This window comes from Culicoides brevitarsis, chromosome 1, assembly GCF_036172545.1.
Source record: "Culicoides brevitarsis isolate CSIRO-B50_1 chromosome 1, AGI_CSIRO_Cbre_v1, whole genome shotgun sequence".
Taxonomy (NCBI): domain Eukaryota; kingdom Metazoa; phylum Arthropoda; class Insecta; order Diptera; family Ceratopogonidae; genus Culicoides; species Culicoides brevitarsis.
Window position 1 is genome coordinate 26,012,675 of NC_087085.1, and position 14,343 is coordinate 26,027,017.

General features: G+C 30.5%; 1 protein-coding gene across 2 annotated transcripts in view; it reads left to right on the forward strand.

Moving 5' to 3' along the window:
* LOC134827074 (protein eva-1-like) overlaps positions 1-13,638 on the forward strand; it is a 93,870-nt gene extending 80,232 nt beyond the window's left edge. The window contains exons 5-10 of one of the 2 annotated variants that reach the window (XM_063839609.1): positions 1,004-1,153; positions 1,281-1,424; positions 3,902-4,147; positions 11,179-11,435; positions 11,603-11,768; positions 12,749-13,638. In XM_063839609.1, the coding sequence (XP_063695679.1) occupies positions 1,004-1,153; positions 1,281-1,424; positions 3,902-4,147; positions 11,179-11,435; positions 11,603-11,768; positions 12,749-12,993 (1,208 nt within the window). In that variant the 3' untranslated portion in view covers positions 12,994-13,638. The remainder of the gene's footprint in view (positions 1-1,003; positions 1,154-1,280; positions 1,425-3,901; positions 4,148-11,178; positions 11,436-11,602; positions 11,769-12,748) is intronic. The other variant, XM_063839610.1, reaches the window with a different exon arrangement.
* The last annotated feature ends 705 nt before the right edge of the window (positions 13,639-14,343 follow it).

Genomic DNA, 14,343 nt, shown 5'->3' on the forward strand with positions numbered 1-14,343 from the left:
ATTACAAAACTAAATTAAAAGGAGCCCTCCCATACAAAATCGCCATATTAAAATCATTGAGTACTTTCTATCTCGTAAAATCTGTACCCTTTGTCCAACCGTGTTAAAGGAGCTAAGAAAATTCTTACATTTATCTTGCATGCTAAACTTCTAAGAACCAATTTATCTCTACCTTCAGAAGCATCGATCTATAAAATGGGTTAAAATGGAAGGCTGGCACAATAAAAATATATACCGACTCTACCGACGACATTCCGGCGATATGATTGACTGTTACCTTGTTTGATCTCCATATGATTATATTTTTTTTCCTCTATTACTTTAATCATCCTTTAAGAATGCAAGAATGTAAATGAATACATTGAAAATTTTTCTGGCATCATTTCTGACAAGCCAAGAACTAAGTCACTCTTTAACGGAATAATCTGGCTCTCCGGAGACGCGAAAAAGATCATATAAATTTTATATTATAAAAGGATCAGAAGAATCTCACTAAAAAAATTTTTGAGAGTTTTAATCAACATCAGTTAACAATTAATTCTTAATTTCTGTTAAACCGAAAAGTCCAATGTCAAAAATTTGTTTGATTGATTAATCAATTAAATCTGACTTAATCTGCCCTATTCGAAAAAAAACTGGTCGTAATTTAATTTGAATTTGAAATACTTAAGTGGCTTAAGCTCTGAGGGTTCAAAAATAAAGACTTCTAAGTTTTTATAGGAATTTTTTCGTAAATAACTTACTATCAGTAAAAACAAAAATGTCCCTCCGGTCGTCAATGAGTTAAAAGCGCAACGTAAAATAGTACTCATTTGCGATGTGACGCGTTAATGATTTAAAAGTTGCTCCCTCACATGTGCCGAGCATTTAACCAAACATCAACATGATATTTATGCATGAGATATCATAAAAACATGTCTAATGTGGGGAGTGAACCTGAAAACTTGACACAAGCAAACACACATAAATAAAAATACATTTCTACAACATATTTAACTTTCAGATGAGTTCCGCAGCAAAGTGGCATGCGAAAATGATGTCATACAACTGGTGTGCAATCCGTATTCGCGCGTTGCAATTTATAGCGCCAGCTTTGGCCGGACGGAGCACGAGAGCCTGCAGTGCAGCCAGAGTACGGGATCGCGCGAGGAAAGTAAGTGTATGAAAAATTCCAAACAATTAAATCATAATCCACGGCAATTTTTTAGCCGTTCTGTAGCCGAAAAAAAATTTTTTAGCACGCAGAAAACTAATGTGACTAAATTTATTTCCCTTCACAGCTTGCTTAGCGTCATATGCGACAGAAACCGTCATGCAAATGTGTCATGGACGTCGACGATGCAGTCTCTCGGCTGACAGCACAACATTTGGTCGACCGTGCAAGGAACCACTGTCGCCATATCTCAAAGTTGTTTATACGTGTGGTGAGTTGAACTCTTTTTTTTTGTGTGGTCCTGATCCAGTTAAGGGTACGATGCCAGTAAATTTGCCAGATAATGATTTTCTTTCAACTTTTCAAAGCTCGTGTGTTTCAGAGAAAATCTTATCTTTTCCTTTGATTATTTTCAATGTAGAACTTATATTGCTGACAGTAGATGTGGGTGTTTTTTTTTAATATTCTTTTTAACTTTTTTTTTATTCTCATATCTCGCATTCGAACGTTTCTGCCACGTTGCCAAGTTTCCAAGTAGCACATAATGGATTGAGGGAATGTTTTAATGATATTGAATTTTTTTTTGCTCTACCCTTTTAAACAAAAAGTTAATTAAAGACGTCAAAACATTATAACTTGGATTTGATTGAATGAGAATGGAACAACAAAAAGAATTGATCAATTAAATAAATCTCGTAAAAAAAACTTTTTAAAGATCCAAGTTTTATCATGACCTCGGTAATAAATAAAATTTCCGAGAATTAAACGGTTTTTGGTTCGAATGATAAAAAAAAATAAAAAAAAAATTCTGCCTAATGAAATGATAAAGACAAACAAGAAAGTCAACTCACTTGAACCGTAACATCCTTTTACTTTTCTCCAATATTATTCTCTGGAAGTACGATAAAAATGTCTCTCCATCGATTACTTTTTCATCCTTTCCTTCTCATTATTTTCCCTCGCTCCCTTTTTATTTTGATCCCACATCAATTGATACCAATAAATTTCCACAGACGATCAGATTTTTTTTTGTGTGTTGTTATCCATTCCATCCAACAACCAACAACTACTAAAAATTGATTAAAAATTAGTCCAGCATGTACGAGAGCATCCGGTATGTGCTCGAAAATGTTGCTTCTAGCTCAAACGCAAACACCATACACACACACGAAAATTGATAGTAGGGCATTAGATACACTACATTAAATATTACTAAACTTTTCCAATAGTGGTTTTCAATTTTCATGCTTTTCACCATTTTGTCTAAAGTGGTTTATGGCTTTGAACTAGAAAAAAAGAAACATAAATTATAATCCGTTTTATAGGTGTGTATGTGTGTATTTAGGATGAACACAGCATGATACATTTGTTCTGTGTGAGAGAAATTTGCTTAATTGTGATTTAAAGAACAAAATTTGCACTACAGAATATTTAGCGTTAGAAAAATTCGACCTCCTAACCTCAATACCCACAAATAACTTGGCTGGAAAGAGATGCACAGAGACAATAGAAAACAAAAAATAAACAAACGAATATAAGACTTAGACAGGAATTGGATAACTTTTGAACGGTGGTAGGGGTAACGGAAATTTTAATTCGAAAATTTAAATTTAATTTTTTTACCGCATTTCAGAGAAAAAGTGTCATGTAAAAAATTTTTGAAAAACATATTAAAAATGTTGCATTTAAAAATTAAAGAACCACGTGGTTTAAAAAATTATTCTTTATAAATCTCGTAGTTTTTGAATTTTGTTAACCACGTGGCTTAAAAAAAATATTAAGACCAAGAGGTTTAGAATATTACGCGCCATCTATTTACGGCGTCGGATAAAAACGGACATTTTTTGACCCCCTATAATCGGAATCCGTCGTAATTTAAACACTTCCCTAATTAACGACGTACTTTTTAGCAAAATATACCCCCCCTTTCAAGAAAAATTGTTTAAAATTTAGCTCAAATTTAAATAGAAAAATTGTACAGTTTGAAGCGCTCAAATATTTTTGAGAAATTGAAACCAAAAATCTAAACCATAGAGAATTAATGCGACGTCGTATTTTCCTTTTAACCCCCCTTCCCCCTACGTCGAAATCCATCGGAAACTCATGGACCCCCACCCCCCCTCAAACTTCCGACGCCATAAATGGATGGCGCCTTAAAAAAAACCCCGTAGTTTCCGTAACTAACCACGCAACTTATAAAAATGAAAAGACCACGTGGTTTCAAAAATTCAAATAATTAATCTGTATTTTTTTTTAGTTTTATAGACCACGTAATTTAAAAAATTAATAGTCATGTACCTTAAAAATCTATTGGATTATTTAAAAAGCAAAAAAATAATTCCACCAGCTCTACTTTAGTACAAAAAAAAAACAAATTTTGGAATCTGTGGCAACATACAACAAACATCTCCCTACCAAAAATATGCAAATCCTCTGAAACATGTGAGAGAAACACATACAAAAGTTTGTTTTTGAATGAATTAAAAATTTTGTTCGCATCCAAAACAAACAAACAAAACTTATCCAATTCGCCACATCATAGACACACGAGCCTTCCGAGAAGCAGCAGCAGTAGTAGCAAGCAACACAAACAATAACTAACATCGATTAGCTTGGCTAAAACAATTCTAATTAAATTTATGTTTATGTTGTGTGTGTGCGTCTCCACTTCACTTTGTCTGCTATTTGTGTATTTTATCTCCATTTTCTCATCATTGTTATTTTATTTTATTATTATTATTATTATAGTGCCACGAAAAGTATTGAAGGACCGGTACGACAGTGCACCGGAACCCGATGAACCGCAACAGATTGACTTGGAACAAGATCAAGATGATTTGTACGACGACGACCAGTTTTATCGTGAGAACGAGGCAATTCCGCCAGCACCGAAACTCTCGAACAAAAACAAATTTTCCGACATTTCGACAGTGGCTACGTTAGCTGGCTTCGACATCATTGATCGCATCAAAGGTGACGACAATAACTTGGAAGGTATGTTTGTACAAAGCCAAAAGTCATTATCATTATTTTCGATTTTAGTTTTGTCTTTTTAAAAAGTCATTTTTGCAAACGAATTGAACACTCTCCAATGCGAGACGATTTTTTTTTCGTGTCTGTGTGTGCAAAAACTTTTATATTGATGTCCACCACTTGCATTTTGCTTCTTTAATGTACATACACTGGAACACTTGAGTAAACTAATTAGAGAGAAAGAACATTCCGGATGTTTATGGAAGGAAAAAAAAAGTTGTTCAATATGTTCTCAAGGCAAAATCTGGTGTGTCGTTTGCTTTTCGAACGTGTGTGTCTGTGTCTCAATGAGGAAATCAAATATTAAGCTAATACGAGCACATTGCACACATAAAATTGTAGATATTGTTGCCTCATCACGGCACGAAAATCACTGCACTTGATATTTTGTATTCTCCAGACATCTTGTTAGTCATATATGTTTATGTGGGAAACGCTTATCTTCCCATATCTGCACAGTGGGATGATACGGCAAATTTTTATCGCCCTGGAGATTTGAAATTAAGATTCTTCGATTTTATTAAGAAATATTTATTTTTTTTGTCTAAAAAATATTAAATTTTAAATAAAAAAAGATTGAAGCCGCTCCAAATTTTTTTTTTTTTTTAACTTTTTGTCCCAAAAACTTTTTTTCAAAATTGGACAGTACAAAAAAATAAAAAAAAAAGTTTTGAAATACTTTTTCATACAAAATGACAAATTTTAAAAAATTTTTGATCATTAATGAATATTTTAGTTGTTTTTATGGTATCTTCATTGAGATTTGATAATTTAAAATCAATCTCATAATTAATCTTAATTTTTTTAAAATACTATTTTCAATATAAAGATTCTTTAAAATTGAAATTTTTTAAAAACATTTAGAATATTTTTTGAAATAATATGAAAAAAGACCAAAAAACGGTCAATTTTGATGAAATTTGGGACAAAATGGAACAAAAAGTTCAAAAAAAATTGGAGCGGCCTAAATCAAATTTAAAATTTTAATTAATTTAACAAATTTTTTAAAGAAAAATAGAAATTTGAAAAATTCTATGAAAATTTTGGGGAACCTCATTTAAAAATTCATCACATCGCTCAAAAAAATCGCTCGAAAATTTCATCAAAAAAACAGTAACATGAAATTTTTTGATGTTTTAAAGACCTGAAGTATTCAAAAAACTCTAAATTTGGGATTAATTTTTAATTTTTAAATATTAATGAGATTTTAGAAATTTTTTAGTGGATTTAAGAACAAATTAAGCCCTTTAAAAATGTCGAAAATCTCAAAAAATTTATTCCAGGATTTTTGAATTTTGGGTTTTTCGATTATTTTTGGACTAACTAACACAAAAAAACTGATTTTCTCATGCTAAATATTTTTTCATGAAATGTTGAAATCGAGCGATGCACCCCAGTGCCTTAAAAAAGGTTATTTCGTCCCACTAGGTACTTACGTATATTTTGTATTAGTTTTTCTTCCCTCTATTTCACTCAACGTTCACTTATGGATAAGCCAACAGAAAAAATATTTGGATAGAAATTGAAAACAAACCCACATGTTATTACTTCTTATTGTTATTATCTCTTTTCGCATACGTTTTTTTTTTTTGCTTCTCTTTAATATTTCAAGAAATTTTATTTGCCATCTATTTTGCCACTTGAGACGCGTTTCTCTCTAATTCCAATTGCACTGCACCAAAAATAATCCTGGTAACTTTTACTGCAATTTAGTTAACATTTTTACTTATTCATATCCGCTTTTCGGCTTCGTTTTTTTTATTTTGCTTTTGTTCCATACGCCTGCCAGAGATAACTAGTTGTCAAGAGCAGCAAATTTTTAATTCATTCACGAAATCAGTGAGTCAGAAGAATAACTAGGAAAGGCAAATCATTGTTCTATCTGCCGCACGAACAAAAAAAAATTGAATAGAATTTAATAACGACTCCCGTTTTAAAATAATAAAAAAAAATCATGATGGTAGTGCAACCTACTTTCAAGCAGAAACTTTTCGTGCATCGCTTTTGGTGCAAGGTAACGTGGGAAGTCGAAAAATTATAAAAAAATCAGATAAATTTATCGACTTTTGTATCGGATCGTATTTATTCTCTTTGGCATAGAAAAATCCATACATGTAAATGAATTTGGGGTTTTCATTCACTTTTTTTTTCAAATACCTGACTACAAATAAATGAAAAGGACAAACTTTTTCTCGGAATCGGGATGCATTGTGTACAAAATGGGAATGCAATTTTTGATTTGTTAATCTTTAACTCCATTACTTGTTCATGCGAGAGTTAATTGGATTTTTGTTTGTCCGACGGTTTGCCCAATGCAAAGGTAAAAACAAACATTTTTGTCACTGGATGTCTCTTGGGATGGTAAAATTCTATGAAAAAAGGATTTTAATTTGTTTTTTTTTTTGGAATTGGTTTAACTTATAATCAAAAATGCTTCCGTAAAAGGTGGTGCCTTAGGCTCTGCGACACAAAAAGTGTAAAAACTTGTTTTTGTTTTTTTGGTTTTAAGATTTTTTAGAAAAAATTCAAAGGGTTTTCAATTAAAGATAAAAAAAAATTAAATTACAATTCAAGAAATTTCTTGGATATCATATTTTTTGGAAAATCTCTATTCTATCGGATTTTTTTTATCAAGTACCCAAAAAACAAAAAATTGTTGAATTTTGCGTAAATTTTATATAAACGTTCACTGCAAAAATTCTAAAAAAAAACTATTATTTTGTATTTTTTCCTTTTTTTTGTTGAAATACTTTAATTTTTTATTTAATTTATATAAAAAAAAATCATTAAATTGGCTTATTTTTATTTTGCATAAAGCTCTATAAAAGTAACTCAAAGAATTTTAATAAAAATTTTTTCGTCAAATAAAAAAAATTGTTTGAAGTGCTTAATTAAAATTGAATTCCACGAATAATGCAGAGTTATCTCGTTTTAATAAATGTAAATAAAAAAAATAATAAAAAGCAACTTTTCACTCCAAACTATCTGTTCAATGCACCATAAAATAGAGTTCAAAGATAAAAGTTCATAAAATTAATAAAAATAGATCGTAAATATTCTGTAAATATTTTTCTTCTAGTCTCCTCTCATTTTTCTCTCCTTCCAATAAAATATTTTTTGCAACTTTTCTCAACTAATAATATATTCAATAAACTTTTGATTACATGAATAATCTGCGTTTGTCACATATACGTCCCTCCATCCTCACACACACATTTGAACTGAATATGGAACAAATAACTGCTGATTTTATCTACATCTCCAATCTACCCGCTCTCTCTCTTGGAACATCATTCACAACGCCATCATCATCATCAAATAAAAAAATCAACTGTGGTTATTCTGAAAAAAAAACACCAACCAAACAAAAAATCTCGAAAAAATAAAATAAATAAAATGGAAAAAAATTACTGCTGGCCCGAACATATTCGATGACCATTCCATTTACATTACATCATTCTTCTGAATCACCACCGATGTGATATTTTATATCCTGGGATCGATCTACTGCCATACACTTTTGTGTGTCCGGCACTCCAAAAAAATGTTTTTTATTGTTTCTTGGTGATGCGGTGCTGTACTATTATTATTATTTGGCTTGTTGTCCATGTCCATATAAAAAAAAAACACTCAAACCAATTCAATAAACAACATCATGATTCCCCGATGTATCGTTGTTTTTATTTTTTTCGATAAACAACAATGATTTTGTGTCCAATAACAAAAACAAAAACGACGACGACGATGGCAACGAAACTCACATACAAACACAAATACAATGACATCCCCTGTATGATTTTTTTCTGGGAACGAAAGAAGATGAAACACATAAACCAATCGGGTTTATTGCTGAATGGATGAATGCTTACATATTTCTATCACGTAAGTTAAATAATAATCATCATAAAGTATATATAGAAATAAATATTCCTGAAAAAAATATATAATATTATATGAGATGTACATAAAAACTGAAACTAAAAGCATCCTTAATGTCTCATGATAAAAAAAAACTCGCATGCGATAGTCATCATATTCATGTCATGGTCATGGTCCGCGATCATAAATGTCAATTCATCATTAAATTTTCATCAAATTTATATCACTTTTTTTTCGTTATCTTTCGCAAAGTAACAATAAAAATGAAATATATGTGCGACAAATCATATCGAAGGAAATAAAAATTGATTAAATATTGACTCTTATCGCATAATCTTCATTAACGACATCATTTTTCATCTCTAACACAAAACAAAATTCATCTTTCTACTAATTTAGCGAAAAAAATATCGGTTTACTAAAATTCATTTATTTGTGCCCGATTGCGGGAAATCGATGCGGAATATTTTAATTTGAACAAATAATTAATAGAGAATAAATAAATAATAAATTTGTTTACACAAACAATACCAATGCCCATAGTTTATTGTGTAAATTGTTGAATTTCTTGGAATTATTGCAATGCTAATATGTTACATCTTGAATTTAACAGACGTTTTAAATCGCACATTGATTGACGAGTTAAAATTTTGTTTCAAACAAATCATTTGCAGTTTCAAAAATAAATATAATTTTTTTTTTTCACAAAAACTGTGAATTTTTTTAATTGTAGAAAAAAATATATATTTTTTAAAATTTTATTAATAATTTTTTTAATTTATTTAATATATTTTTTTATATAAAATATTAATATATTTTATTAATTTATTTTTTTTTTAAATAAATTTTTGATAAATCAAAAAAAAATCAAGAAAAAATCAATTTTTAAAAATCTCAATATTTTTACTGACTTGTAAAATTTAAGACAATTCATTAAAAAAAACTATAACTAAATTTTTTCTAGTGACTTCTTCAGTAATCGTGTGTTCAACGATTTGAATTAAGAAAAAAAAAACAAACTTTAAGAAAAAAATATGTATTTTTAATTAGCTTGCTTGAAAGTTTTATTAAGGAAGTTAACATTCTTCTCTCGTTTTTTTTTCTTAGTCTCTCATGATTGTTATTATTATATAACGTTCATGAAAGAATTTTCGGTTGCGTATCCTGTGAATTGCAATATCAAGGGCTACGAGAGAGAAAAAAAAACGAGGAAAGGAAAACTCCTAGTAAAAAATTTATAATAAAAAATGATCATAATTGCGACGAACAAAAAAATAATTTGAGACGCAAACGAAGAAGATACAAAAATATTTTCCGCAGTTTTCAAGTTGAATAAACAAAAGATAAGGTTCAGCTATGGGAAAGGAGAAAACGGAAAAATATTATTTGGTCGGATGTCTTTAAGTTATCTCTCTCACTAGTCTCGAGTTTTCTCTTTTTCATAAGAAAAAATTTTTTTGCTCCTCTTTTATTTTTCATTTCATTTCATTTATCTCATTACCCACTATTACTGTTGCTACCCCTAGTTGACTACATCGCATTACATGCAACATGAGTCGAGTTACGTCTGATTGAATCTTGTGTATTTTTTCAATTTTATTCTCCTTTCTTCTCCGTCATGTGTCGTACAACGGGAATGTCTTTGCTGCTGCAAAGGTGTGCCTGATTGAAGAATTTAATATTACGCTATGATAAACAGATGGGAATTCAATTTTTTTTCCGTTGTTACTCGTAAGTGGATGATGATTATGAAACTGTTTGTTTGTTTGTTCGACTAAATAAATATGTGTGTAAGTTTCACCTTACCGAAAAAACATCGAGTTAACAGAAAAAGAATTGAAGAAGTAGGAGAAGAGAAAAAATCATTCGGCATGACATCGAATATAATTTTCATTTTCTTGTCTTTCAATCTTATTTCTTACTCTGGGACCGGCATATAAATTGAAGAATTTTCTCCGAATTACTTTTTATTTGATCGAACTGAGATATACGAAAATATCTCGTTACTTATCTTTTTTACTTGTCAGTGGAGACGTCTGGTACCTTTTTGACACATTTTTGGTTAGGCCAATACAATAATCAAAAATGTTTTAGAATTCTTCCCAACTATTATTTTTTTGAGTCAAAGGAGAAATAAATTTTTTGAAAATTTGATTTAGAATTGTTCAAAATTAAAAAAATTTAAAAATGAACTTTATAAAAAAAAATCTTCTCTTCAAAAAACAAAATAGAAGAGACAGAAAATAAAAATTTTTAAAGTACAAATTTAGATAAAAAATTATTAAAAAGAAATTTTTTAATTTTAAAAAATTTTTGAAAATTAAAAAAAAATTCAATGAAATTTTTGCTATTTTGTATAAAAAAATATATATTGTTAATTTTAAAAACTTACATTTTTTATTTAAATTTATTTTTAAAAATACAAAAAAAAGTCAATTATTTGGTCAAAATGGCAATTAAAAATTATTTAATATTGACTTGTACCCCCTTCATGGAGAGCCCTCTGGATCCAAAACCAAAAAAAAAATTTTAATTTTTGTATCGGTCCTAACAAGGATAACACTTGATAGTCTCAATATTTGCTGAAACTGAAACAAAAACTAAACGATTTCCAATATTGTGTAGTGTTTTATTACAATTTCTTACTACTATCATCTACTTGAATGAAGAAAAAATGGGTAAAAGCATTAAAGAGGTAGCATGCAAGCAAATAATACAACATCATGACATCCACTAACAGCATGTTCTCTTGTTTTACGTTTCATCGCATTCATTTTGTGTGTGCACACGAAGCAAGAAAGACTAAAAAAACCGAAACTCATGCTCGTAACAAACTAGAAAATAATTTTGTTTGATTTGAAAATGTAATAATATTAAATTCAATAGTCTTGCCCTTTTATAACCTGCTCACAGTGTCTTACATTGAGTTAACATATCACTTATCGTCTTCTTCTCGGTCGATTTTCCACTCTTTTTTAATATATTGTAGCCAATTTCTATTTGTTTTCTCTCTCTCTCTCTTTTACAAAAGAGTCCTCCTGGTGTGTGTATTTTTGTGTTTAATGTTATTACTTTTTCTTATGAGTTTTCTCTTTTCTTTTTGTGACACACAGAAAACCAAGAAAAGTTTTACTGGTATTTGATTGCGATAGTCACGGCCACTGTCTTGCTGTGTCTGATTTTGGTCATCGGTCGTCTCATAGTACAGCGACGCCGTGAAACGAGTGACGATACAAAGGCAGAACCCTCGAATTCCGGAGATACGCAACTGCCGAACGGTTTCTCCGATGACATCTCCGAAATTGATGCAGATATCGATTTGCAAACATCATTGCCCTCCGGCATACATCACAACGTAAATAAACATGACGTAAGTTCATTTTTTTATGTACATTTTTTTGAATTTATTGACAACGACAACAACAAACATTTTTGCATAATCCAATTTTTGTTAATTTTATATTTTTTTTTTCTCCACTGCTTAATTTGCATATAAATGCAATGCCATTGATGGGAAAATTTTGTTGGAATGTGCAGCAGCAACCCACTTATCCAACGTACACGCCAAGTCCCAGTCCTTATGGCAATTTGGGTCCATCAAATATCTCGCATACATCCAGTACGATGCTAGTTCCGCCACCAAGTATGATGTCAAGTCATGCACCGAGCATTATAAGTGGGACAACGCCGATGATGATGCAATGTAAGTCCATATTTGAAAAAAAAAATTTATATAAAGTTGTCGTTTGAAGGACAACCAATAATGTTACCGCATTTTGAACTTTGTGATAACTTTAACCACGTGGTTTTAAAAAATTTTTGACCAAGTTATCTGAAAAATTTTAAAATTACGTTAGGTACATGAACATTTTTAAAATCACGTAACTTCTGTATATTTCAAACCACGTGACTTAAGAAATTATGGAACCACGTGACTTGAGAAATTAAGAAACCACGTGACTTTAGTATTTTTCAAACCACGTGACTTGAGAAAATATGGAACCACGCGATCTGAAAGATTTTCAAACCACAAGAAATTCTCAAATCACGCGACCAAAGAAATTTTTGGCCCACATGACATGAGATATTTTTAAAACCATGAGACCTGAAACATATTTAAACCTAAGAAATTTTCAAACCACGTGACCTAAAAATTTTTTCAAACCACGTGACCTAAGAAATTTTCAAATCACATGACTTGGGAGACTTTCAAACCACGTGACCTGAGAAATATTCAAACCACGTGACTGGAAAACTCTAGAGTACTTTTCAAACCACGTGCTTGAGAAATTTTTAAAAATTCTTAGATATCTTTCTTCAAAAATTTTAAAATTTTCCGTCAATCCCAGGACAATACCACTTTTTTTCTACGAAATGCGGTAAAAAAAAATATTAATAGCTGTGAGGGAAAATATTTCATTTTTTGTCATCAAAATTGGGAAAGGGAATGGGTAAACATGTAAATAACTGAGCAGCTTTAGATTTAAGAGTCATTGATTTGAGAGTGAAAATTTGGTCAACAATATAAGTGGTTTTTATCGGACATGATCAAATTTTACTCTCACATGTCAGTTTTTAAAATTGATTTCATTTCCATGTTATCATTTTTTTTCGTGATATAAAATATTGACATGTTAGCAAATATTTCATGCGATTTTTTTCTATATATTTTTGAATACACAGCAAATCTGAATGCTTACGGCATGAATACCATCGCTCGTCACAGTACAGGGCCATTGCATGCGCAAGCGATGCATCCTCCGCAGTACATGTCTGGCTCGATTGTTGGTCACATGGCGACTTTGCGACGCCAGCCACAAGCACTCCAACCGCAAATACATCAATTGCAACCGCAGCATCATAGCTTAGACGAATCGTTACCGAAGAGCCTTAGTAGGGGAGCGAATCCCCAATACTACTACGGATGACATCCAATGCATCAATATCCAATTTCGTCGACGGCATCAACTGGTGGCATCGGTCACGGACACGGCATTACAATGTCTGCGTCGGCCCTGTGTAAAGAAACTCCCAATAGTGTAATTAGCTCAAGTAGTGGCAATTATTATCCCGTAGCTCCAATCATCTCGTCATCATCATCATCGACGACGACGACGCCGCACACGTCTGCCACGACATCTACCACAAATGCCACACATACGTCTAGCGATCGGAATTACTGTTTCTAGAAGGAACTCATCGCATGTAGTTACAGCAATAAACATTTTTTAGGTAACGCTAGGAAAATTGACAAGAATTTCATTAGTGGTAAAAACTTTATTTCTATAAGCAAGACAAATTTTAATCAACTTAATGATAAGGAACATGATTTAGTGTATTTGTAAATGAATTATTACTCTTGTAAAACGGTGGAACTGGAAAATCAAATCAAAACACGTGTACATAGTATACTCTGTAAGTAAGTAGAATCTTTTATATTCAAAAACACAAAAATACATGTAGAAACTAAAACTAATGACAAAGCAGTCACGCAAGCAAATACATCGTTATTTTGCAGTTTTATCATCAAAAATCTGTACAAAATATTTAAGCACATTATCACAATTAATTTTAGCGCTACGAATTCCAAGAATCAAACTATTCAATTTAGTTCACTCACATCATTTAATTTTGATTAAATTTCTCGAGAAAACTGTTCGAGATTGAAAATCGCTTATTAAGTTAGAAGCATTAGATGCTTTTTTGCATTTATTTATTAAAAAATTACCAAAGCTCTATAAATTACTCAGAAGAAATTTTTTGTACAGAAAAAAAATGTAGTTAATGCCATTGTAAGATTTATAAACTGACTTAATATTGTAAAAGTTCTCAGAAGAACAAAAAATGATGAAGAAGGATGTCTATATTAAAAAAAAAATATTTATAAAAAATACTTTATAACAACAAAAGATACACTACAATATTCTATCAAATGTTGGCTCGATGATTAATGAAAAGAATGAAAGTAACATATTTTTTTATTATTATATTCCACAACTTTTATATTTTATTAAAGGAAGCAAAAAATAAACTCGGAAAGAATATTGACAGGAAACACTTTTATAATAATAATAATTGTATATAAAGTTGAACAAGTTATTGAAAAGCCTTTTTATTACGTGTCGAAGAAAATATTTAATGGGAAAGTCGAGGTTTGGAACCGAAATTAAAGTTACTATTAAAGTAAAATTTTATTAAAGACTTTTAAGATAGGCAAAAATTTTTGGTTTTAAAAAACATTAGGGAACGATATCGAGCAAAGTTTAAAAGTAAAAATT